Here is a 26,279-nt window from a genome sequence, read left to right as displayed (position 1 = left end):
TGCACAAAAACAGCAATATCTTCGTCAATATACGTGCTGCGGATATGCGACAATAACCAAATTAAAGCCTGAAAACAGGGCTTTCCAATAATGCAAAGTGCGCTTTAGTGCACTAGCTAGAACCTTTCCGGGCTCATAACCTGTTAATAACAATGGTGCTAACAGGGGATATAGGGGTAAACCCTAGGTGCGGCGTGGTAAATAACCAGTGCTAAAAGCGCTGAATAATAGGTAGAAATGCACTATAATTTTGGTACTGATAAATAATTGGTTGGGGGAGATTTTGCTTTATTTCCCTTACATACTCTCCGACATCGAAGTGGGGGTCCGCACGCCAGAAAAGGTTCCGGTGCCGCGAATGAATTTCCGAAAAACTAATTTGTATGGGTTTTTGAAAAAACACCCTCATTTGCATACAAACCATCTCTGGGTTTGCATTTAAACGTTAACTTGGTGAAATTTTCAACCCGGTACAGGGTAGCTGACTCGCAGGTGCAGGGTGGGTATTAAACCCGGTACAGGGTAGCTAACCCCACTCGCTGACCTTTAAATTGCATTCCTGCATTAACAAAGTAACGGAATTCCACCATTCCCCACTCCACTTCGGCACTAAATAAAGTTGGCTATATACAAATAAAAGTGGGCTTATTACATGCAAAATAATGCATATAATTAACAAAACCACACCAAAAATTTTGGGATTTGCAATCGAGCGAGCGCTGCAGTGCCTGAAAATTGGGCCTGAGTCAAACGCTAATATAGCGACCCCTCACTGTAATTACAGGGGGGATAGGTGCTAACGTAGCACCTATAACCAACAATTTGCACAAAAACAGCAATATCTTCGTCAATATACGTGCTGCGGATATGCGACAATAACCAAATTAAAGCCTGAAAACAGGGCTTTCCAATAATGCAAAGTGCGCTTTAGTGCACTAGCTAGAACCTTTCCGGGCTCATAACCTGTTAATAAAAATGGTGCTAACAGGGGATATAGGGGTAAACCCTAGGTGCGGCGTGGTAAATAACCAGTGCTAAAAGCGCTAAATAATAGGTAGAAATGCACTATAATTTTGGTACTGATAAATAATTGGTTGGGGGAGATTTTGCTTTATTTCCCTTACATACTCTCCGACATCGAAGTGGGGGTCCGCACGCCAGAAAAGGTTCCGGTGCCGCGAATGAATTTCCGAAAAACTAATTTGTATGGGTTTTTGAAAAAACACCCTCATTTGCATACAAACCATCTCTGGGTTTGCATTTAAACGTTGACTTGGTGAAATTTTCAACCCGGTACAGGGTAGCTGACTCGCAGGTGCAGGGTGGGTATTAAACCCGGTACAGGGTAGCTAACCCCACTCGCTGACCTTTAAATTGCATTCCTGCATTAACAAAGTAACGGAATTCCACCATTCCCCACTCCACTTCGGCACTAAATAAAATTGGCTATATACAAATAAAAGTGGGCTTATTACATGCAAAATAATGCATATAATTAACACCTGGTTTAAAAAAAGCAACCCCCGGATAAATTGGATAACCGGCCAAATCCAATGGGAAAAACCGTTAATTTTTAAAGGAAAATCCGAAAAACGGATTTCACGCAACGAACGTAAAATATAGGAGCGAAATTAACAAAAAATTATAACGTTATTAAAAAAAAACGAGTTACGTTTGGAGCTAATATCGGAAAAATTGCGATTATTTATAAACGAAAAACGATCGAATTTTACCATATTAATCGATAATATCCCGGCCGAATACCGGATATATGGACGACTATTTAACCCCGAATTCGAAACAGAATTACCCGAATATAATCCGTTCGACCACAAAATACCATTAAAAAAAGGAATACAACCCAAATTCCACAAAATATACGGCTTAAATCCAATATAAATGGAAATATTAAATAAATATTTCGCAGAAAATTTTAAAAAAGGTTATATTAAACCATTAATATTACCAGTAAAATACCCAATTTTTTTCGTACCAAAAAAGAACGGAAAATTATAATTATACGTAAATTACAAATAATTAAACGATATTATTATAAAAAATTGCTATCCATTTCTGTCACGGCCAGGGTAAGCATAGCACGGAAGCTAGTCTATTGGCGCCTATCGACGAAGATTCTACTCTGAGGAGAGGGAAGGAAACAAACAAAGTTCTGAACTTGACGCGACGTCGATAAAGGTATCACCCTGGTGGGTCGTTGGTCCAGGGTCAGGGTTAGGGTCTGGTGATCTCATGGTCCAAATGTCACACTACCCCCTTCCAAACCTCGTATGTCGACGCAGGAGATCATGCGAGGCTCTTGTCAAGTTAACCATGTCGTCGCTTTTTCCTTTTACCGTTTAACTCTCCATGCTCCGCCACGTTATCCTCCTGATTCGGTTCGTCCAACTTATCCTCGGCAGCGGCTTTTATCCAGATTGCCAATCGCTTCGGCGGTCCTGCGGCATCTTTGTACTTCTTGTGGAAGTCGTCAAGGGCTGTCGCTGAATTCTTGAAGTTTTCAGCCGGGTACCACGTGTCGTCTGGATCACATCCTTGCCATGCGACCTGGTATTGCAATATCTTACTCCGGCCAAATAATCGGGACGCTAAAACTTTATCGACCACAAACTCTGGTTCTCCGTTAATCTCTTCTGGCGGAGGCGGCTCTCTTTTCTGTTGTGGTAATGGGTCCATTGCGGCTTTGCGGAGGCGGTCTGCGTGGAACAAATTTTTTCCTTTAAACGATTCAGGTACGTCCAAAACATAGCTATATCCTCGTTCTTCTAGAATCTGCCATGGTCCGGTCCACTGTGAATCCAATCTGGTCGTCGGTGCGGTCGTCGGAAACCCTTTTTTCTTGACGAAAACATAGTCGTTAACCCCAAAATCTACTGGTCGCCGCTTTTTGTTGGCTTGTTCTTCCTGCCTCGCCTGCGTTTTTAGCGCGTTTTGGCGAGCCAACTCTTGGACTTCTTTAGTCTGGCGGACGATCTGCAGCGCTTTTCGTTTCTGGTCTGAATCAACGGTCGTGGTTGGCAGGTCGGTGGACAGCGGGTTTCGGGGTTCGGTCCCGAGCACTACCTTTAACGGGCACATACCAAGGCTGGAATGCCACGCGGCGTTGTGGGCAAAATCCAAAGCAGGCAAATGTACGCTCCAACTGGTCTGGTATTTGTCGATATAAAACCGCAGCTTTTGGTCCAGTTCCTGGTTGGTTATCTCTACGGCACCTTGTGTTTGAGGGTGCAGGGCGCTGCCGTGTCGGTGTTTAGTACCCGTAAGTTCATTTATCGTCTCCATGAATTCGGAGATGAACGGCCCGGCGTTGTCGCTAATCCAAACGAAAGGTAGTCCTAGGAAACGGTATAGGTATCGGTAATATCGGGAGGCCAGGATTTCTGCTGTGTCGGTCTTCTGTCCTGGGATGGTGGCTATCAGGCGACTGAACTTGCAAACGAACACCCACACGTAGTCGTATCCGAACTTGTCTTTGGGCATGTCCTTTCCGTCAACTGCTACATGTTCCCAAACGTAATTCGGTATCGGTAGCGGATGCAATAGGCCCGGGGTCTTGTCGTGTCTGCCTTTATTTCGCTCGCAGTCGTGACAGTTTTTGATGTATTTCCGAATGGTTTGACTCATGCCCTCCCAAAAATACCGTCTTTTGATCATTTGTATCGTCTTGTTCTGTCCTGCGTGGGCGAATATTTTGGGCTCGTGAGCTTCACGGATCAGAGCGGTCCTCAAAAAAATCTGTCCGTCTAAAGTCGTTTCCGGGACGACTAGCTTTCCTTGGTGTTGGCCTAGCTTTTGCTTTTCGTTCTCTTGTCGTATTAGGTCTACCAAATCTGCGCCGCTCACCACGTGAGCGTTTGGGTCGGCAGTGCTGACGGCGGCCACCGTAGGTGTGATCTTCTCAGGTGGGATTAAAATCATTGTTCGTTCTTCTTTTTCCCGAGCTTTAACTGTTGGAAGGTCTGCCGTCTTGCGGGACAGGGCATCGGCGGCTATATTGTCTTTGCCGCGGCGGTACTGAAACGTAATGTTGAAGTTGGCCAGGAAATCTGCCCAACGCACCTGTCGAGTCGAAAGGAGTCGTTTTGTGGAATAGTAAACTAAAGCTTGGTGGTCTGTAACCACGAAAAAGCTTGTCCCTAACAATTCTGGTTCGTAATGTTTCAGCGTTTGAACCACTGCCAGCAGCTCTCGGTCTTGGATCGGGTATGCGCGTTCTGCTGGGGTTATCGTTTTTGAGAAATATCCCACAGGCTTCCATTCTCCACCCGGTTGCTGTTGCCAGATTGCTCCGCCGGTCGCGTTGCGTGAGGCGTCGGTTTCTACCTTGGTCGGTCGGCCTGGGGTAAAAAATGCCATAACCGGTGCATCGCAGGCTAAACGTTTCATTTCCTCAAATGCTCGCCTCTGTTCGGGGCCCATAGCGAATTTGGCGTCTTTCTTCAACAGTCGGTTCAACGGCTCAGCGACGCTGCTGGCATGGTGGCAAAACATTCGAATGTAATTGCACAATCCCAAAAAGGAACGCACGGCTGTTTTGGACGTAAGGTCTTCGAACTTCCAATCGCTAATTGCCTGCAGTTTGTCTGGATCGATACGGATGCCCAGACCTGCGTCCATAACGATGCCAAGATAATCGACCGTGGTAACGTTGAATCGAGACTTTTTAATATCTCCCTGGAGGTCGACTCGGCTTAATCGGTAAATAACCTCTTCTACTTGGTCCCAATGTTCTTCTTCGTTTCCGTCGGAATAAACCAAAACATCGTCGGCGTATGCGCTGGCGAACAAGTCCAAAAGTTCATTTAGCTGAGCGTTGATAAATGACTGCCACCAAGCTGGGCCGACCTTTAGCCCAAAGGGAAGCACCTTCCATTGAAAGGTGCCCTGTCGGGTGCGAAAAGCAGTGAGGTACTCTGAGCCAACCGCCATACGTAACCGGTTGAAAGCTCGAATAATGTCGATTTTTGTAAACCTCTTTGCATTGCGACAATTAAAAATAGTTCCGTTGACATCCGGGGCTGGTACGAATCGATCTTTCAAAAACTGGTTAATCCATCGGTAGTCGGTGCAAAAACGGCGTTCTTTGGAGTGTGGTTTAGGTACGAACAGGACAGGCGCTGGGTCGGCCTGCATACAGGGTTCGATAAACCCAATGCGCAGCAGCTCGTCGACTGTTTCCTTTTCGAGCGGCAGGAATTCCACAGGTGTCCTGTACGTCGGAGGCGATCCTGTTTTCGGCTTGTCTAGCTCCAAAATTACATCGTGCCCTGGGCGATGTGGAGGCAGGTTGGTGGAAGCTGCTTTCGAAAAGAATCCCTCCAGGTGAGCGAGTCGGGATGGCAGTTTGCTTCGGACCAGTTCGACATGGTCGGGGTCTTCATCTTCCGGGAACGGGATTGGTTCTCCCTTGTTGGTTTTCCATTGGTACGAACGGCCGACGGCAGATAGGCTGATGGCGGGTTTTTCGGGTCCAATTTCTAACGTGATAGGCTGCGTGGGTATTGGGCACGATTTCCATCGCTTTTGTCGGGGGTCGGTGTCCAGTTTGTGTTGAAGGGCGGCTATGTTTACAACGTCTCGGTCCTCACCCAAGACGACCGGGGTCGTTGGTCTGGGTTCTAAAAAGGTTGTTTGGCGCCACGGTCGTCGAAGTATTTGCACCCTTTTGGTTTCCCGTTCGAATGCTCGGTCGCGCCGCTCTGCATCGGCTTGTGCAACCGGATCGGGCTTGTCCAACATGTTCGGAAGTCTAATGGCTGGCGAGAATTTTGCCAGCGACGGTGTCCTTTCAGGCCATGCGAACGTTTGCGTTTTCGGGTGGATCCAAACATCCTGTTCAACTAGCCAATCCTGCCCAATAAACATATTATGTCCACTTTCCGTCACGTAAAATATTTGGTTGCTGAACCGGCGTCCATCGATTTCCAAGGTCGCTTTTAGTTTGTGCGTAATGCGTCCTGCGTCCTGTTTGCGGTAATCCGACAAAAGTAGCGGGGTTTTTAACCTTTGAAGCCGGGCTCCTAGCCGTTCTGCGGCTTGTTCAGCGATTGCTGGGCTAATCAAAAGAGAAATGTCTGCTCCGGTGTCACAAAGAGCTTTAACTGATAGTGCTACGCCATTAACCTGTATCTGAGTTCGAATGATGAAAGATTTAGGTCGTGGGTTACTACCAATCTGAGCTATTGTAGACATCTGGACCACCGAGGAGGCTTGCGGCGGTCTCACTCTTTTCCCGATTCGTCTGTGGTTTCCGAATCTAAGCTACTCGTTTGTTGCTTCGGCTTCACTGCTTTGACATCCCTTATTCTCTCTTTTTCGGGACAATCTTTGGAATTATGGCCACCCCTTCCGCACATGAAACAGGTGTTGGCATCCCAATGCGCCTTTTTCTCCTCATAAGTCAGTGAGCGACCGGCCTTAGCCATCGTGATTGGTTCCGTTCTATCCCCTTGATAATCTTTGGGCTTGTAGCGCGAACGGACTTTCGTCGAAACTGTTTTCTGCCTGCTCCGGGTCTCGTTCTTCGTGCTGGTTTTGTCGGTGCTCTCTCGGTCTTTGCGCCTTTCTTGTGCCAGTTGGTTGCTGTAGACGGCTTTGGTAACGTACTGGCAAAACGTCTCGTAGTCTATGTCGATGTTCTCACTATCGTGCAGCAGACGGTGATCGAGGTCGGCGGGTATACATCCCCACAAGGTTTGCTTCCAGTCTTCTTCCCGAACCTTTGCTTGCTGGGCTAGTGAATTAAACGTGGCAATAAACTCGTGGATATCTTGGCCCTTGCCTAGCTCAAACTCGTGTTTCTTAAGGGTTTCTCTGGCAGCTATGGACTGGTTGGGGTCGTGGTACATGGATTCTAGGATTTGGATCATTTCGGCTGCTGATGAAAAGGGGCGTGTAACTGAAACGTAACGAGTAATTATTGCTTTCTCGGCTTTGTCCTCGAGCAAATTCATCAGGTAACGCATCCGACTTTTCTCAGTCCTAAAAATGGCGACATCTTCTTCGAATTTGTCGGCCACCTTTATCAGCCAGCTATCAAATTGCGTCTTGTCTCCTGCGAACTTTGGGGGTGAATCGGCTCTGGCTTTTGCTTTGTCATTGTAAGCAGGGTTGATGCCGCCTGTTCCTTGGAACTCGGTAAAGGCTGGCCAAGCGGCCATCCCTTTTGCTTTGAAACTCGTTCCGCCGAACGCACTTTCCACTGATGGTTCTCGGTGCCTTAATTCTCTGTAGGGCCTGGGGCTGGGTGTGTCGTTTCTCAACGCGTTTCTTAGCCTAAGTATTTCCGCTTCTAGCCTAGCGATCTCGCTGGCTGGGTCGTTTGCGTCGCTCATCATTCTGGGGTTGTTTTCTTGTGCGTTCACGTTGAGCTCCGGGGACCGCGAAGAAGATGCAACTTCGATTTCGTCCTCGACACTGGACTTGGTGCCTGGGCGAAAGTCTGTTTCGCTTTCTGATCGGGTCGGGTCGTCGATGGGGCGGTCTGTTTGCTCCGTCTGGTTCGTAATCAATCTTTGTGATTTCCTGCTCGCAGGTGGGTGGTCCTTCAGCCTGGGCATAGGTCGGATCGGTCGTGGTCGGGGACTGGAATTGCCGTTCCTGTCGAACTCCGGTCGGGTCGGGTCTGTCGGGTGCGGATTTATTTTCGTCGCTCGCCAGCGGCGTAAAGATAGGTTGTTGCGCCTTATTTGTTAATCGCTAGGCCAGCGATTCTTTAGAGAGTAGAATTGTGTCACGGCCAGGGTAAGCATAGCACGGAAGCTAGTCTATTGGCGCCTATCGACGAAGTTTCTACTCTGAGGAGAGGAAAGGAAACAAACAAAGTTCTGAGCTTGACGCGACGTCGATAAAGGTATCACCCTGGTGGGTCGTTGGTCCAGGGTCAGGGTTAGGGTCTGGTGATCTCATGGTCCAAATGTCACAAAAAACACCAGAAAAACAACGTATTAACGGAATATTGCGCAAAAATATTTATTTTATCCAATAACGAAGGATTTAAAGGATCCATCGGGAAAATCGAATCCCAAATAAAATTGGAATCCGGAAAAAGCGATTCCAAAAATATTTTAGGCAAAATTTCGGTTAATTATCGACGTTTTTCCTGTTTTGCCTTTTTACGTTCCACCCGATCCAATTCCTCCAAATTATTAATATTACGACGGACCGCCTTTATTATTTTTTTAAACCATATTTTTTTTTGTTTGCGCAAACGAAAGATTTTCTCCTCCGCCGCCTCCAATTTAAATTCGAATTTCGAATATTAAACCGCGATTTTGTATAATTATTCCCGCGAAACACCCATTATATTATATCGCGAACGACCGAGGCGGACGTATTCGATATAACGAAAAAAATTACGAAACGATATAGCGCATTTTGCAATTTTTTGCGATTCGCAAACAAAATAAAAAGGTATTTTAACCGCCGAAAAAAAAATACAAAAAGCAAATCGTTGCGATAAACGGTGGAAAAACGACCGCGAAATTTGTTAATTCGATTAAATATGGCGCAAAACAATTAGCAAAAAAAAATAAAACCAAAAAATAAAAATTAAGGGAATACGGATTATTTAAAAATTAAAGGGATTTGGCCAAAAAAAAGGAAATCTAATATTACGACCAAATAAATTGGGCCAGCACCAAAAAAACCAGGTGGAATTATACCCCTTCTAACGATATTCGCCAAAAAAATCACCGACCGGCGGGAAAAAATTATATAAAAGGAAAAAATACGTAATATTACGTAATTACCAAAAAAGGGATATAATTAATATATCGCATATTAATTATAATAAAACAAATAATATATCGGCTATGGAATATATTAAATATATTACGTCGAAGGACATAAATTATATAAAGCACGTTCATTACCATATAAATGGGGGGAATGGCGCAGTGGTTAAGCGCCATGGCTGTTACTTGAGTAACGTAGGTTCGAATCCTGCTCCCTCCACCTCCTCCCCGCGTACCGTGGCAAGGATAACCCGGCTGGCTATCGACAACAACCACCCGCCTGTGCCGTCGAGCCCACACTTGTTGGGAACTTCGTCTCCATGGCTACAAACGACCGACAGCTCCGCTGTTTGGACACAGGCCCCTCTCGATGAAGAGCCGTCAACTGCCGTCAGACGAACCCTCCGTGCGCCTGAAGGCACGGGGTCGCGTCAGTGAACAAACCTGTAAGCAGGGCCGGGCACGAACCCGGTCAGGCTCGATTCGCTTCTATGCCCTTGTTTTCCGCTGTGTAAATAGAGAAAATAGAAAGCGCGCCGAGATACCCCTCGGGAGGTTGCTAACGGCCGGCTAATGAGCCGGGCCGAGCCCGGCGTTAAATAATACTACTACTACTACTACTACTAAATTACCATATAAATAAATTCGATTTTAGGATTGTTTAGCAGCAATTAAATTTTAGTTAACCTCAAGATTTATTTGAGAACGATTATAATTTCACCCCCAGTTATTGAAAACCCCAGTTACCCAGTCAGACGCTCAGTTGCTTCAACCCACTGTATTTTACCCTAAAAACAGGTTACCCCGATACTTTGATTGTAACAGTTTGTCAGGGCAATCTGTTATGTTGATCTACTTTGTAACTGTTGAAAATATTAGCACGACGCTTTTATTTCCTGTAAAAGAATGACAGGATGAACAGCCCGGCCGATATTGTCATACCGTCGACTCACTCGAGGTATCTGTTTAAACTTTAAAGCCAGACTCTAGCAGTCACCGGCTAGCGAGCAGCCATTTGGTCACCTAATAATAATATCCTACAAACACGATTGGAATTTTCCCGTTCCAGTATTACATGTATGTAATATAGTCTCATCTTCACCAAATTGATTGACACGAATAAATTGCAGTTAAATAGATGCGGCAAAGGATCGACGCGGATTCAAGAAAAGTCCATCTTGATTCACTGAACATCTAATGCGTGTATTATTATATTATACGGTTATTCCGACTTGTATCGGAGTTAATGCGCCAAGTTTGTTGTAACTTGTAACTGCTTTTCTATTTCTAGTCTGGTCAGTTTATCATATAATGCCCAAGGCTATCCAACGGATTCATTTTGAATCACACATCTCTCAACGTCATCAACAGCTCAACTTTCTCAACTTCCTAGCGTCCATCAGTCCACATCTCGAATTCATCCGTCTACCTTTTGTCAAAATGCGCTTCTCCACTACCGCCGCAATTCTTTGTGCCCTCTGTTCGGCCGTCACCGCTACCCCTAGCCCTGGAAGCACCCCTGCCAACCTCCAAGCCCGTCAACCCATCTCCAAGGACAGCAAGACAAGCGCCAACGGCAGACCAAACAGAGCCCGACCTTGCTCCGAAGAAGGAGAGCACTGCGAAACCCCCTCTGATTGCTGCGGCGCTCTGTTGTGTGAAAACAAGGGGTGCTTCCAGCTGAAAACTTTCGCCCCCTAGAACTAGTAATAACTGGATTAATCCTGTCGGCCCCGAACCATTTGTTACTCTGTACTGTCAAATCATCTGCTCTCCCTATCGGCGGAAACTAGCTCTACTGCCTGGGCCAGAAGTCTAAGGGCACAATTGGTTGTCGGAATTATGAATAACGAGGATTAGCTTGCGAGGATTTTGAACTTTTAAATGTACCATCTGTCGGGTTAGAACTACGTTGCATTTGCATATGTATTTGTTATCAATAGTCAACAGGGGGTAGGTCCCTAATCCCTATAAAAGGGCCTCCTGCCGTTGACAAACCTACTTTTTGTAACCTTGCACAAATCGATCGACAATATAGGAAGCAATTGAAATAGCTTCGTTGGTCTGCTGGCCCGTTATCGGGAGCTATGGGCACCCCTATTCTTACCAACACCATCTACCTGTGAGCCTGTACTTGGGTGAAAATGAAGGGTGCCGCCCTGGACTCGGTGAATCGGGATACACTGCGGAACTCGAGGCCTACTCTAATCTCACCATAATAAATTCATCTATCAACCGATTCTCACTTCAAGAGCAGCACCGACAAGAAACAAGACGTATACAGATCTTTACGGCTAGCAGGCAAAGCATAGGGTTGAACGGGCTCGATATTCCCGCAGGCCGCAGCGATGGTCTCTTTCGGGCTACTATCGTCAACTTTTACTAATCCCCATGACTTGAAAGACTTAACTCGGTCTGTGCAACTTTTTTGTCTCGTAACCTTTGTCTGCTATTTCGCAAGTCTTGGCCCAAAAGCACGAGTTTGCTTGCCGGTGAACTTGGTGACCTATTTTGGGACCGTCACACCGTATCAAAGGCGCTTGCATGTTCTAAACTTGCAACAGTTGCCCGCCGTACTAGCAAACTGGGATTCTTGGCCGCGTGGCATTTCAGTAAGCCCTAGTTGCTAATTTCCAGAAATACCACGGTCAGAGCTGCAAATCTCGTGTTTGTTTAGCCCTACCGGGCAGCCCGCCAAGAAACTTGTTCAGACGACAGAAATCACCGACACCCGTTGTGGCCCTGAGCCCAGAGAGACTGACAGCTGCGCTAGAAGAGACGGCGTGGTTCCCGAACAATTCCAAGCTTTCTTGCGGTGGATCCAAGGCTCAGACCGCTTGCCACCCGTAACCAGGGAAAAGCAGCTAGTGACGAGAAAAAAAAAAAACCAACTCCGGTTGCCCACCTCCCAGCCAATACAATTTTCAACACGAGACCCGCTGCTTGGAGAATCCGAGCGCGCGGCTAATGGCGGGGATGCACTGTTCGCCTCGACAAACTATTGCTTTCACGGGCCGCGCCTATGCAGCCAGTGGGCTCGGTGCCGCGTCAATGGAACTTTTGAGGTCTATGCGAGGTTATTTCCGGTCGCTTGCGAGGTTGTGACGAAAGGTCGGAAAGGGTCGAGAAATCAAGTATATATATCGACGTGGAACTCGACAATTCAACATTCTTTTTTTCATCTCATCATCATCAACATCCTCATCTGCATTCACTCTTCTGTCCATCACAATCATTTTCTTACAGGCATCCATTCATTTTTAATTCAACTTAATTCCTTCATTCCACACTTTATAGCTTCCACGGCAACCACAGCCTGTGACAACCACCCATCAATACTTTTAATCAACTAATCAACCAACAACCAACCAAGCGCAAAAATGCAGGTCTCCATCATGACCCTCCTCACCATGGCCGCTGCCGGCGAGGCCACCTTCCTCGGTCTCGGCGGTCTCTTTGGTCTCGGCGGCTCGGCCAGCCTCGGCGGCGGCGCCTACGGCTCCCAGGCCGTGAGCACCACCGGCCTCGGCAGCTGTCAAGCCGGCTGCGTCTCCGCCGCCATGCCCCAGCTCAGCAGCGGCTACGCCGTGGGCCAGACTTCGGTCTCGGCTTTCTGCTCCCAGCCCAACCTGCAGTCGTGGTTCAACGTCCACGTCAGCCCCTGCTCGACCGCCTGCGCCCAGTCCCAGCCCGCCTCGTCCCAGCCTAGCCGCGTCTACCGCCGCAGTAAGTCTTTTTTTTTTTTTTTTCTTTTTTTTTTCCCAACTGCTCGAGTCTGCCGATTGACGTTTTTTACTAATTCGATGCTGCAGCCTTGGGCCTGTTGGGTTTCGGTGCCGGTGCTGGTGCTGGATTTGGTGCCGGTGTGGGTGCTGGAGCTGGAGCTGGCGCCGGTGGCTATGGCGGTGCCGGAGCCGGAGCCGGCCTCGGTGCCGGAGTCAAGGCCGGCTTTGGTGCCGGTGTGGGTGCTGGTCTTGGTGCTGGCGCCGGTCTCGGAGCCGGTGCCGGCCTGGGTGCTGGTGTCAAGGCTGGCTTTGGGGCCGGCGTTGGTGCCGGTCTTGATGCTGGCGCCGGTGCCGGTGCCGGTCTGGGTGCCGGTGTGGGTGCCGGCTTCGGGCTGGATGTGGGTGCGGGTCTTGGTGGTGGCCTCGGTGGTGGCCTCGGTGGTGGCCTTGGTGGTGGTGCCGGTCTGGGCGCCGGTGTGGGTTTCAACGTGGGCCTCGGCTGGCTTCAGCAGACCTGCCCGGGTGGAAACTACTCTCCGGCCCCGAGCACTCAGGACCAGGGCTACGGCAACAACCCCAGCCCTGCCGGCAACAACCCCAGCCCTGCCGGCAACAACCCCGGCCCTTCCGGCAACAACCCCAGCCCTGCCGGCAGCAACCCCAGCCCTGCCGGCAACAACCCCGGCCCTTCCGGCAACAGCCCCAGCCCTAACGGCAACAACCCCAGCCCTAACGGCAACAACCCGGGCCCTGCCGGCAACAACCCCGCCCCTACCGGCAACAACCAGCCTTCCTCCTCCTCCGCCCCTGTGCCGGACTCTTGCGGAGGCGCAGTTCCCGTCTCTTCGGCGGTTGAGCCTGCCTCCGCCACGCCGACTCCCACCCAGAACGACTCGGCTTCCTCTGTTCTCCCGGCCACTGGCTCGCCCACCCCCACTCAGGACGACTCCACTTACTACTAAACAGCAGCACAGGTATAATAGGAGAGTGATGGATATATAGACTTGGAGATGTGGTAGATACGGACTTTTTTTGTTTTCTCGTTTGTTGCCTTGCCTGTCAGGCGAGGCTAATTGGCACTCATAGACCTTAGAATAGATAGCTAATGACAATGCTGCATTGCATTCGCATTGCATATATTGCATTCACACTGCATTCACCCGAAATTTCTCTTACGTGAAACAATGACGCCTGCCACAATTGCTACGTTACTCTGCAGTCTGCACATAGAGCCCAAGCTCCGAGTTCGGGTAACGTTGCGTACCCCCTGTTCGGCACCCCCCCTGTTCGGCACCCTGAAAATCTAACAACGAAATGCCTACTTTTATAAACTGATTTAAATATAAAATTATCAACGGACAAAAATACAATCGTTTTCACGCTTCTCCGGTTCATTAACCTCTTCTTCATCAGCTAAAGGTTCCAAATTTTCTATATCATTTTCCTGCAATCCAATAATGTTCTGTTTGTTAACCAAAAGCTCGTTTGGATCCGGAACCACCCTCCTCCTTTTAACCGGCCGTATTGCCTCCAGTTGTGCTTCCAATAAGCTGATTTTTTGCTGGGCGCTAGCCAAAAGGGTATCTTTGGCTTCGAAGCTTTTTTGGACTTTTGCAAATAAAAGACGTGAAGTAGCGTTGGTTTTGTTGGATTGGGAAAGTTTTTGCAGTTGAAGTCGGATATCTCGGGTCGTTTTAGGGGTTTTCCAAATAAGTAAAGACGGGTCGTTAATTTTTTGGGCTGGGCTTTCCGGTGTTTTATCCCTTTGCAAACCGTTGTTTTTATCTTTTATAACGTTGGCGTTGCTATTTTCTAACAAAAAAGGGCTTAAAAGTGGTTTAACCAAGTTTACCGGCCATAACCCCGTTGTACGCCAACCAGATTGAATGGTTTTTGCTATAAATGCTTTTAATCTGGCTTTTCGATAACAAAGTAGGAAATTTCGTTTTCCAATAACTGTTAAACAGCAAAATTGGCTAACAAATCCAAGTTGACGTCGATAAGCTTCTTTTAACGGCCCAAAAACCGATAGATCCAATGGTTGAAGAACGTGTGACGAATGAGGGGGTAAATATAGGAGTTGAATATTATTTTGCAAGCAAAGAAGCATAAATTCGTCCGTTATATGTGATCCATGGCCATCCAAAACTAATAACCGCTTTTCAGGGGTTAAAGGTTGGGTATACGGAATAAACACCTTTTTTAACCATTCGATAGCCGTTTGGTTATTTGTCCACCCGTTTTCGGTTGCATGAAATTGCCAATTATCGAAAGGGCTTAAATCCGTGGGAAACCATTGTTGTTGTACGTTTTTTCCCTTAAATATAACGAGGGGAGGGAGGGCAACGCCCGTAGCCGATATACATTCGATTATAGTCGTCCAACCACGCGTTCCGGGCTCTTTTCGTTGCAACGGCCGGATCCCGTTAAGCCCTAATACTAGGCCATTAGATCCTTTGCCTTCCATTATACCGGTTTCGTCCATATTCCAACGGTTTTCCGGTTTAATAGCGTTAATAACCGGGTTCGTAATATAAAGCCACCAAGATTTAATTACCTCCGTAGTAGCGCCATTAACCCGGGCGTTATCTATTCGACGGGGCCTTTGGGTTTTAAGGATTGGATAACGAGCCAAAAAACGAGTTATCCAACGTTTTCCAAGGCCTTTTATCTCTCCGGCGGCTTGAAGAATTCGTTCGGCAAAAAAGCGTAATTCTTGATGCGTTGGCGGAAGCCCTAAAGCTGTTTGGGTAAGTACCCAATCAGCCAAATGCTTTTCCTGTTCCGTGGAAAGCCTTTGAAAAGGGCTTTGTGCTTTTTTATAAGGTTGAGAACCTTTAAGTCGACTTTAAAGTGTAGACCTAGGTATTCCCCATTTTCGGGAGGTTTTTGCAATTGGATTGCCATTATTGACGTCGTTAATTGCAGATATAAGCTGTTTTTCAGTATATTGCTTCATTGGAAAATGGAGAATTAAAATCAGAAAAAAGTAAATCCAAAAGTGACAGATTCATCGAGATATTTATAATAGAAGTTGGAGGATAAAAATAAAAGTGTTGTTATTTTTGGGTGCCGAACAGGGGGGGTGCCGAACAGGGGGGTACGCAACGTTATTTCTGCTATGGACGAAACTCGACCCTTGCCTGTGTTGCTCGGTCGATCTACAGCTGCCTCCTCCTGATCCTCATCTTTGCCCCCATCGGCGGGATGTGGTTGGTCCCGAACCACAGATTGCCCGGCCTCTTGTCCTGAAACTCAAAATCATACCGCATCAGGATGTTGGCCATGAGCACCTTGAGCATGCCCGACGCGAAGAACCTCCCCGGGCAGCTGTTCAACCCCGCCCCGAACGACAGGTAGTCCGCCGACGTGGTGGCCCACGCCTGCCTGGCGCCCCTGAGACTGTCGCCCGTGACCCGCGCGTCCCGCCTCCTGTCGTAGAAGCGGAACGGCTTGAAGGCCTCGGCGTCGGCCCCGTAGATGTCCGCGTCGAAGTGGATCGAGTAGGCCGGGATGCCGACCTGGTAGCCGCGCGGGACGTGCACGCCCGAGGGGGTGGTGACGCCGTCGCGGCCGACGATGCGCAGCGGGCCCAGGCTCAGGATGGTGTTGACGCGCTGGCTCTCGCGGAAGCTGCTGTCCAGCCTCTCCAGCTTGGCCAGCGACCGCTTGTTCCAGCCGTCGTCCTCGCTGTGCGCGGCCCGCACCTCGTGGATCTCCTGCCGCAGCTCCGCCACCATCTTGGACCCTTGCTCGACGCCGGCGCCCACGATATCGAGGATCATGTGCACGATGGCAAAGACGTTGGTGTGCAGGGCAAAGGCGTTGAGGAGCAGGATGCGTGCGGAGAGCACCTCGGGGTCCAACAGGTACGGGTCGCCCTGGGCTTCGCCGTACTCGATGAGCCAGGCCAGAAAGTCGTTCTTGGGTCCTTGTTCGAGCTCCCCGGAGTGCTTTTCTGGTTCTTTGCCGTGGCCTCTAGCTGCGAGCCTCTTGTTGACCTCGTCGACGGTGAGATTGAACCATCTCCTCTCGCACCAGCGGGACGGCAGGGTGATCAGAGGTGCCAAGAGACGCCGCAGCGGGTTGGGAATCAGCCAGAGAATGTTGGCCTCGAGCGGGATGACCTTGGCGTACGAGAAGCCAGCGTCGAGAACCGCATCGTTTCGGCAGTGCCGCTCTCCGATAAAGATGCGGTTGATGGCCTGACTGATGATGGGCCGCAGGGTATCATAAACGCCCACCTCCTTCCACTCGTCGCCGATGGAGTTTTCGTCTCCCCAGTGCTTGGCCAGTGCGAGATCCAGCTCCTCGGAGAGGGTGGGGATCAGGTTTCCAATCTCCCGGGTGAGCTTGGTGGCGATGATGTGGATGGGGACCTTGTTGTGATCTCGGGTGGGATAGATGGTGCCATAGTTCCATTGAAAGTGGTTGGTGGTCTGCTCGTGCATGCTCACGGCAGAGTCGGGCTGGTCCACGAGCCATTTCCTCTGGGAAGAAGGCAGCAGAATCAACTTGTCCTGGCCGGGGCCGAGGATGGGGACGCGGACCGTCTCATTCTTGTGCTCTGTGTGGTGCAGGTAGAGAGTCTTTTTTAGATCCAAAGTGTTGCGGTAGAGCGCCTTGAGGTAAGGAAACCATTCGCCAGGCGAAGTGTTGAGAAACTGCAACTTGGCAACAGAAGGAGGAGTTGGGAAAATCAAATAATTGTAAACCAGATATCCAGTCAAGACAAGCCCCAAAAACAGAACCGATACAGGGAATTCTTCAAGCATTGTGATGAACTGAGTGGGAAGCCTGACAGCAGATGGCCGACGGGCATAAAACGACAAAAACACAGATACTTCTTTATAACTGGCACTATACTGCAGCAGCCGCATGCACACGTCCCTCCAGATACCCGAGGATTCCCCAGCCGCCCCTCTGCCCCTCGACCGACTGGGCTGTGCACTGCATTCTCCACTGAGACGCTATGGCAAGACGGTCTTGGCTCCATGGGGAACGGGGTAAAACTAGGGTGCTTACTGGGGCCTGGTGGGCACTCGCTGGAGCATTAGCTGGAGCATTTGCTGGAGCATTTGTTGGAGCATCCGCTGGGACTTTTGGGACAAATGCCGGTTCCAAGAAATGATCGCGATAACATGGGTCATGATAACTGGGGACGCGAATACAATGGCCTTGGTTGCTTTGGTGGACAGGTACATTGAATGTGGATGTCTCTCTGAATGATCGTCTCGGGGTCGCGGAAGCATTAGTGGAGGATGTATTAGTCGTGGCATTTGCAGACTTGACAGGGACTAGTAGGGGATAGCATTACAACAGTCCATGGTTTGATTTAATGCCATATAGATTCTACCAAGTGCAGCCGTAGCAGCTTGACTTTCGAGTCTCGGCATCTATACGCCTCTTTTGTCCTTTACAGTTCTACTACATTCACCACCTACATCACCTCATCACCTCATCACCTCATCACCTCATCACCTCATCACCTCATCACCTCATCACCTCATCACCTCATCACCTCATCACCTCATCACCTCATCACCTACATCACCTACCTCGACAATGGGTTCCACCGTACCCGCCAACGATGACATCGCCATCATCGGCATGGCATGTCGCTTCCCCGGCGACGCCACAAATCCCTCCAGACTATGGGACTTGCTGATGGACGGCAGGTCGGCCTGGTCTCCGGTACCAGCGACGAGATGGAACCAAGACGCACACTACCATCCCTCGCCGGAGCACGCGGGGAGCAACGTGGTCAAGGGCGGGCACTTTTTGCGAGACGGCGAGCAGAACGGCAAGCAGTTTGACGCGGCATTCTTCAACATTCCCCGCACAGAGACGGAAACCATGGATCTGCAGCAGAGGGTAGTCAGTAAGTCATGTTACGCAACTTACATCATCCCCCTATCGGCTCGGTGCCTAACGAGGACAAAAGTGGAAAACGTCTACGAGGCAATGGAGAGCGCGGGCCTCCGCCTCGAGGACGTCAAGGGCAGCAAAACGAGCGTGTTCGCGGGCGTCTTCACCGACGACGTGCGCTCCATCCTGCAGGAAGACCCAGACTTGTCCGTCAAGTACAAGCCCATCGGCACCAGCGCGGCCATCCTCGCGGCGAGAGTAAGCTGGTTTTACGACCTGCGGGGGGCCAGCTTTACCCTCGACACGGCATGCTCGGGGAGTATTGTGGCGTTGCACACGGGAGCCCAGGACCTCCGAGCCGGGCTCAGTGACATGGTATGTTGAGCTGCTTAAATATTGCGGCCACAAAACGGGCACATGCAGATGCTGACCGTGACTACAGTCCATCATCACGGGCGTCAACATAATCGAGTCGCCCGAGTTCATGTTCCGTGCCAGCGGCCTCGGCATGGTCTCGCCCGACGGCAAGTGCTACTCGCTGGACTCGCGCGCCAACGGCTACGGCCGCGGCGAGGGCGTGGGGACCGTGATCCTCAAGCCCGTGTGGGCGGCCATCCGCGACGGCAATGTGATCCGCGGCGTGCTGCGCGGCACCGGCGTCAACTCGGACGGGCGCGGCACCGGCGGCATCACGCTGCCCAACAAGGCGGCCCAGGAGCGTCTGATAAGAGACGTCTACTCCCGCAACAACCTGGACACCGACCACACCGGCTTCATAGAGGGCCACTTTACAGGCACGCCGGCCGGCGATCCGACCGAGGCCAGCGCCATTGCGTCCGTCTTCCAGCGCGGCGGACCAGCGGCCAAGCCTCCGCTGTATGTCGGTGCCGTCAAGGCGAATATCGGCCACTTGGAGGCGGCTTCCGGGATGGCTCAGATCATCAAGACGGTCTTGGCGCTGGAGAATGGTGTCATTCCGCCCAACACCAACTTTGAAAAAATCAACCCCCGGATACCCATCGAAAGATGGGGTCTCAAGCTGCCTCTTGTCCCGACGCCGTTTGAACCGGGACCATTGGGGGTGCGGCGGGCAAGTATCAACAGTTTCGGGTTTGGAGGCACCAACGCCCACGTCGTAATAGACGATGCAAGGAGCTACCTGGAAAACCTGGGACTGGGCGACAGGAGCCACCTGCACGTCACGAAATCAAACACATCACTGACACCAGCACCGGAAGCCAACGACGCTGCCCCACGGCCACAACCACCTGCTCACAAGGTCTTTTTGGTCTCGGCCAACGACCAAGACGGCATCTCACGGATCCTCGCCAGCCTGGCAGAGCACCTGCAGAAGCAGACAAACCAGGACGGAACCCTCAAGATCGACGACGCATACCTCACCAGCCTCGCCATGACGCTGTCGGAGCGCCGCTCGCGCCTCTCGTGGCGCCTCGCCGTCACCGCCGACACGGCCGCCTCCCTGCTGAGCGCGCTGACCGACCCCGCCACCACCGCCGACGCCGTCCGGCCCGGCAAGGCCAACACGCCGGCCGCGGCCTTCATCTTCACCGGCCAGGGCGCGCAGTGGTTCGCCATGGGCCGGGAGCTGCTCGCGTACGACGTGTTCCGCGCCAGCGTCGCCGAGGCAGACGCGTTCATCGCCGGCACGCTCGGCGGCGGCTTCAGCGTGCTCGAGGAGCTCGCGCGGCGCGACGCCGACGCCACCAAGATCGACCAGCCCCTGTACTCGCAGACGCTGTGCACCGTGCTGCAGGTCGCCCTGGTGGATCTGCTGGCCAGCTGGAACCTGCTGCCCCGGCGGGTGGTCGGCCACTCGAGCGGCGAGATCGGCGCGGCTTATGCGGCGGGCGCGCTGGATCGCCAGTCGGCGTGGAAGGTGGCGTACTGTCGTGGCGTGGTCAGCGCAAAGCCTGCTGCTGGCGATAAGCGCGGTGCCATGATGGCGATTGGGTGCACCGCCGAGGAGGTGGCGCCGATCATTGCCGAGGTCGAGGAGAAGCTGGGCGCCGGGGAGCTGGTGATTGCCTGCTACAACTCGCCCCACAGCCTCACCATCTCAGGAGACGAGGCCAAGGTGGATGCGCTGGTGGAGATTGCGAGCAGCAGGAAGCTCTTTGCGAGAAAGCTACGCGTGCCCAAGGCGTACCACTCCAGCCACATGCTGCCCGTGTCTGACGAATACCGTTCGCTCATGGGCACCCTGACCGGCACCCCCTCGCCCGACGTGCAGGTGGCGTCGTCGGTCACGGGCGGCCTCATCCCGGCGGGCGACATGACCAGCGCCGACTACTGGGTGCAGAACCTCGTGTCGCCCGTGCGCTTCTCGCAGGCCCTCGTGGCGCTGTGCACGGCCAACGTGGCCCGGAAGCAGCTCAAGGTGGGCGGCGGCGCCGAGCTCCCCGTGTCGCACCTGGTGGAAGTGGGCCCGCACGGCGCGCTGCAGGCCGCCGCCCGCGACGCCGTGCTCAGCGACCCCAACTACCGCCACCTGCGCTACGTGTCGGTGCTGACGCGCGCGAGGCACGCCTGCGCCACCGCCCTGCGCGCCGTCGGCACCCTCGCCGCCGCCGGCCTGCCCGTCGACCTGCGCCGCGTCAACCGCGTCGCCGACGCCCAGCCCCTGCTGGTCGACCTGCCGCCGTACCCGTTCCACCACGCCAGGGAGACGCACTCGTGGCTCGAGTCGCGGACCAGTCGCGCCTGGCGGTTCCGCAAGCATGCGCGGCACGACGTCCTCGGCGCGCCGGTGCGGGACTGGGATCCCGACGCCCCGCGCTGGCGCAACCACCTGCGCGTGGCCGAGGTGCCCTGGCTGCGCGACCACAAGGTCACCGACAGCATCGTGGTCGCCGGCGTCACGTACCTGGTCATGGCCGTCGAGGCCGTGCGCCAGCTGTACGGCGACCGGGGCGAGGCGCCGCTCGGCTTCAACCTGCGCGACGTGAGCATCTCGAGGGCGCTGCAGGTCGGCGAGGACGAGCACGCCGAGACCATGTTTTCCATGCGGCGCGTCGCCGAGTCGAGGCAGGCCGACAGCAGCACGTGGTGGGAGTGGAAGGTGACCTCGTTTAGTCCGCACGACGACGCCTGGCTGGAGCACAGCCGCGGCCAGATCGCCGCCGAGACGAGCGCCTCGACCGCCACGGGGGTGATCGACGACGGGCGCGAGGAGGAGGCGAGGCGTCGGCGTTTTGGCAAGCTGCTCTCCACCGCCACGCAGGCCTGCACCGCGCCGCAGACCGAGGCCCTGCCCAGCAAGTACGCCGAGCTCGAGCGCATCGGGCTCGGGTTCGGGCCTCTGTTCCGCAACGTCGCCAGCATGCACAACAACTCCAGCGGCGACAACAAGACGCGCGGCCAGTCGCTCGCCACCATCCGCATCCCCGATGTCGCCAGCGCGATGCCGGCGCGCGCCCTCGCCCCCTCGGTCATCCAGCCTCCCGTGTTCGACAGCATCCTGCAGTCCTTCATCTTTGCCCTGCAGGCGTCTGCCGAGCGGCTGACGGAGCCCATGGTGCCCGTCGCGATGCGCAGCGTGTGGGTCAGCGCCGACGTCGAGGCCCAGCCTGGTGCGGAGCTCAAGGTGCACGCCTCGGCCGGTCGCGTCGGCCACAAAAAGGTCGAGGCCGACATTACCACCTGGAGCAGCACCGCTGCCGGGACGCCGGTCAGGGTGGTGATGCGCGGGATTGAGGCGGTTCCTCTGCAGCAGAGCACCGCGTCGGGCGAGTCTGGCAGCAGCGCGCGGGAAATCTCCTTCAACCTGGAGTGGAAGCCCGACGTGGACATACTGGAAGCCAACGGGGAAGCCGAGGCCTGCATGCGCCGCGCCCTGCAGCCGCTCGAGACTCCAGACCTCGAAGCGGCCGCCGTCAAGCAGCTCGGCGACGTCCAGCTGGCCTGCGCCATTTGGATCCTCGAGGCCGTCAAGGAGCTCGAGGCGCGGCCTCTGGCGGACGAAAAGGCCCTGCCCGACCACATGCAAAAATACCTCGGCTGGCTGCGCCGGATCGCCGACGACTACAAGCACAACAGGGTGCTCCGCCAGGACCCGTCGTGGGCGGCCGTGGTGGACGACGCCGCGGCCCGCGACAGGTTCATGGCCGAGTACGAGGCCAGCGGGCACCCCGAGGCGCTCATGATCAACCGCATGGGCCGCAACATCGCCGCCGTCCTGCGCGGCGACGTCGACGGCCTGCATCTGCTGTTCGGCATGGACGACATGCTGGAGCGCGTCTACCGCGTGGCCATCGGCACGCAAAAGATCCACACCCTGATGGGGGCGTACACCAGGGCGCTGAGCCACAAGCGCGGCGCGGACCTCAAGGTGCTGGAGATCGGCGCCGGCACCGGCGGTACCACGACCAGCATCCTCGAGGCCGTCTGCCCGCACGGCACGCGCGTCGTCGGCGAGTCGCGTCTGCTCAAGTACACGTACACCGACATCAGCCCCGGCTTCTTCGAGACGGCCGCCGGCAAATTCGCCAAGTGGAAGAACGGCGGCGTCCTCGAGTTCAAGACGCTGGACATCGACCGCGACGTCGAGGCGCAGGGCTTCGACCTGGCGTCGTACGACCTCGTCGTCGCGGCCAACTGCCTGCACGCCACGTCGGACATCACCAAGACCATGGCGCGCGTCAACAGCCTCCTGAAGCCCGGCGGCAAGGTCCTCCTCCAGGAGACGACCGAGATCTGGTGCCTCGAGTCCCCGCTGGTGTTTGGCATGCTCGCGGGCTGGTGGGCCGGCAGGGAGGACTTTCGCCCCTGGGGTCCGCTGCTGGACGGAAAGGGGTGGGAGCAGGTGCTGCGCAACGCCGGCTTTGCCGAGACGGTGCTGGAGCTCAAGGACTCCCCCAGGGAGGAGCTCCACGTGCAGAGCATGATTGTGGCGACGAGGCCGGCCGAGGCCAGCAAGCAGCTGGATGACGACGATGTTATTCGTAGGGTGTTTGTGGTTGCCCACACGACGCCAGAGGATGTTGCCCTGGCTGCGGCGGTGTCTGCTGCTGTTGCAGAGGTGACCAAACTGGACGTCAGTGTTGTTCCTTTTGCCGACCTCGCCCAGCACCAACTGAAAAACACCTGCTGTATCGTCACCATGGAGACCACCGCTCCGTTCCTCGCGTCGTCGTTTAGCGAAGCCGAGTTTGCCCTCCTCCGCCAGCTGCTGACCACTGCTGGAGGCCTGCTCTGGCTCACTCTCGATCCGCACGAGAACCCACACATGGCTCTGATCCCGGGTCTTTTGCGCACCGTCCGTTGGGAGCGAGACCTGGACGGCTCAGACCTCTTGCTCATGCACCTCCCGTCCTCGGAGACCTCTCTGGTTGTTTCCAACGCCGTCAAGGTCTTCAAGCATCACTTTGGCGGACCCTTCATCTCCCCCGATCGCCACGCCGACTACCTGGTCAGCGAAGTCGACTCTGCCGACGGCGGCTACGTCCAGACCGCGCGGATCGTCGCCGCTCCTCCGGTCAACCGGTTCATCGCGCAGAGGACCACGGAGCTGCAGCCCCAACGCCAAGCCTTTGGCGCGGACCCCGAGCGCAGCCTCAAGCTGCACACCTCGGGGCCGGGGAACCTCGACAAGCTGCACTTTGTCGACTGGCCGGGCGCGCAGCAGCCCCTCGGCGGCGGCGAGGTACAGGTCGACATCCGGGCGGCGGGGCTCAACTTCCGCGACGTCATGGTGGCCATGGGCGAGCTGGCAAACAACATCCTCGGCTACGAGGGCGCCGGCGTCGTCACCCACGTCGGCTCCGAGGTGGCCGACGTCGAGGTCGGCGACCGCGTCATCGTCGTCTGGAACGGCGACAACAACTGCCTGCAGACCCGCACCAGGGTGCCCCGCGAGCTGCTGGCCAAGATGCCCGACGGCATGTCGTTTGAGGAGGCCGCCAGCATCCCCGTCGTCTTCGTCACGGCCTACTTTTGCCTTTACGAGGTGGCGCGTCTGCAGCCCGGCGAGACCATCCTCGTCCACGCCGCCGCGGGCGGTACGGGCCAGGCCGTGATCCAGCTGGCCAAGCATTTGGGCGCCGAGGTCTACGCGACGGTGTCGTCGCGCGAAAAAAGAAAGCTGCTGGTCGACGAATACGGCCTCGCCGAGGACCACATTTTTAGCAGTCGCGATTTGTCCTTTGCCGACGGCGTTATGCGCATGACCAACGGCAGGGGCGTCGACGTTATTATCAACTCCCTCTCGGGCGAGGCCCTCCGCGCATCCTTCAACTGCATCGCCATGTTTGGGCGCTTTATCGAAATTGGCAAGCGCGACATCATGGCCAACGCCAAAATCGACATGCTGCCCTTCAGCAGGTGCGCCACCTTTACGGCCGTCGACCTGGCGCAGATCGCCACGCTGGCGCGGCCCCTGACCTCGCGCATCCTGCGCTCCGTCGTCGACCTGCACGCCGCCGGCAAGCTGCACGCCTGCCGCCCGCTCAACGTCCACCGCTTCGCCGAGCTGGAGGACGCCTTCCGCCTGCTGCAGCAGGGCAGGCACATGGGCAAGGTCGTGCTGGCCGCGCACCCCGACGACCTCGTCAAGGTCGTCCCCAAGCCGCCCGCCCCGACGCGCCTGCGCCCCGACGCCACCTACCTCCTCCCCGGCGGCGCCGGCGGGCTGGGCCGCTCCATCGCGAGGTGGATGGCCGCGCCGGCCCAGGGCGCCAAGAACGTCGTGTTTCTGTCGCGCGGCGGCGCCGACGCCCCGACCACGCGCGAGCTGCTCGCCGAGCTTTCAGGCATGGGGGTGCGCGCCACGGCCCTGAAATGCGACGTCGCCGACGAGGCGCAGCTGGTGGCGGCGCTGGCGCAACTCAAGCGGCAGGGCTTCCCGCGCATCGCGGGCGTGATCCAGGGGGCGATGCAGCTGCGCGACTCGGCGTTCGAGTTCATGACGCACGCGCAGTGGGCCGAGTGCCTGGGCCCCAAGGTGCAGGGCACGTGGAACCTGCACCGGCACGCGCCGGCCGACGTGGACTTTTTCGTCATGCTGGGCAGCGTGGCCGGGCTGGTCGGCAACCGGGGCCAGTCCAACTACGCGGCGGGCAACACCTTCCAGGACGCGCTGGCCGTGCACCGCCGCGCCCGCGGGCTGGCCGCCACCTGCATCGACCTCTGCAACGTCATGAGCGTGGGCTTCGTCGCCGAGAACCAGGAGACGCTCAACAAGAACCCGCTCTTCTTTTACGCGCACGACGGCATCCGCGAGGACGAGTTCCTGAGCCTCGTCGAGTTCCACCTCGACGCCGAGCGGGCGCGCCACGGGGGCCAGCCGCAGATCGGCGTGGGGCTGGCCCCGCTGTCCGTGTTCCAGGACCGCGGCCTGCCCGAGCCCACCTTCATCAAGTCTCCTCTGTTTAGGCAGATGCGCTCGGCGGGCGGCGCGGCGCTGGCGGACGCGGCGGAGCAGGGCGGGGCCGTGTCGGTCGCCAATGCGCTCAAGTTTGCCGCGAGCCACGAGGCGGCGGCGCAGATCATATGCGATGCCCTGGTCAAGCGCATCAGTCGCACCATGCGCATTGCAGAGCCCGATATTGACATTGGCAAGCCCATCCACGCCTACGGGGTGGACTCGCTGGTCGCCATGGAGATACGAAACTACCTGGCCAGCGAGTGTGGAGCGGCCATTTCCGTCCTGGAGATTATGGGCAACAAGAGCATGGAGGTTCTGAGTGGCGATGTTGCCAAGGGGAGCAAGTTTGTGGCGGGGGAAGCGAAATAATGCTTGTGCGGCGTGTGCTAGTCTTTTACAATCTAGAACTAGGTCTAGAACTAGAGTAGTAACTGTTGAAATAATTAAAACAATCAAAGTAAAAACTGGTGTCGGGTCTCTCGTCTCTGCAGTTTGTTGCATTCCATACAGGGTCGGGCCGGGGCGAAGAGTCTTGTCGGCATAAACACAAAT

The 26,279-nt window shown here is 54.4% G+C and overlaps 4 protein-coding genes and 1 pseudogene across 5 annotated transcripts in view; 3 read left to right on the top strand and 2 right to left on the bottom strand.

Moving 5' to 3' along the window:
* The window catches only part of MGG_16497 (uncharacterized protein), a gene marked incomplete at both ends in the record, with an annotated part of 1,630 nt that extends 383 nt beyond the window's left edge, over positions 1-1,247 (bottom strand). Inside the window, 3 exons of the mRNA XM_003710746.1 lie at positions 306-374; positions 532-623; positions 1,129-1,247. Of these exons, the coding sequence (XP_003710794.1) occupies positions 306-374; positions 532-623; positions 1,129-1,247 (280 nt within the window). The remainder of the gene's footprint in view (positions 1-305; positions 375-531; positions 624-1,128) is intronic.
* A 7,654-nt stretch (positions 1,248-8,901) lies between these two features.
* On the top strand, positions 8,902-8,973 carry MGG_20097 (annotated as a pseudogene). Its single transcript has one exon. The product of its transcript is annotated as a tRNA-OTHER (tRNA).
* A 3,160-nt stretch (positions 8,974-12,133) lies between these two features.
* On the top strand, positions 12,134-13,440 carry MGG_04749 (uncharacterized protein; the record flags this gene model as incomplete). The annotated part of the gene is made up of 2 exons (XM_003710745.1): positions 12,134-12,479; positions 12,566-13,440. 2 exons carry the CDS (start codon positions 12,134-12,136, stop codon positions 13,438-13,440), a joined length of 1,221 nt encoding a protein of 406 aa, XP_003710793.1.
* Positions 13,441-15,491: 2,051 nt separating this feature from the next.
* MGG_13768 (uncharacterized protein) lies at positions 15,492-17,876 on the bottom strand. The gene has a single exon (XM_003710744.1). It carries the CDS (start codon positions 17,356-17,358, stop codon positions 15,640-15,642), a length of 1,719 nt encoding a protein of 572 aa, XP_003710792.1. The 5' UTR covers positions 17,359-17,876; the 3' UTR covers positions 15,492-15,639.
* A 167-nt stretch (positions 17,877-18,043) lies between these two features.
* Positions 18,044-26,195, top strand: MGG_13767 (lovastatin nonaketide synthase; the record flags this gene model as incomplete). Its single annotated transcript, XM_003710743.1, has 3 exons — positions 18,044-18,359; positions 18,423-18,721; positions 18,789-26,195. The coding sequence occupies 3 exons, from the start codon at positions 18,044-18,046 to the stop codon at positions 26,094-26,096; spliced, it is 7,923 nt and encodes a 2,640-aa protein (XP_003710791.1). The 3' UTR covers positions 26,097-26,195.
* Between the last annotated feature and the right edge of the window lie 84 nt (positions 26,196-26,279).

Source organism: Pyricularia oryzae, chromosome 1, assembly GCF_000002495.2.
Source record: "Pyricularia oryzae 70-15 chromosome 1, whole genome shotgun sequence".
Lineage (NCBI taxonomy): Eukaryota > Fungi > Ascomycota > Sordariomycetes > Magnaporthales > Pyriculariaceae > Pyricularia > Pyricularia oryzae.
The sequence above is the reverse complement of the archived record's forward strand: the minus strand, read 5'-3'. Positions and strand labels throughout refer to the sequence as shown.

Excerpts from the sequence above, each read along its gene's own strand:
- MGG_13768 (XM_003710744.1), bottom strand. The coding sequence starts at position 17,358 with ATGCGGCTGCTGCAGTATAGTGCCAGTTATAAAGAAGTATCTGTGTTT.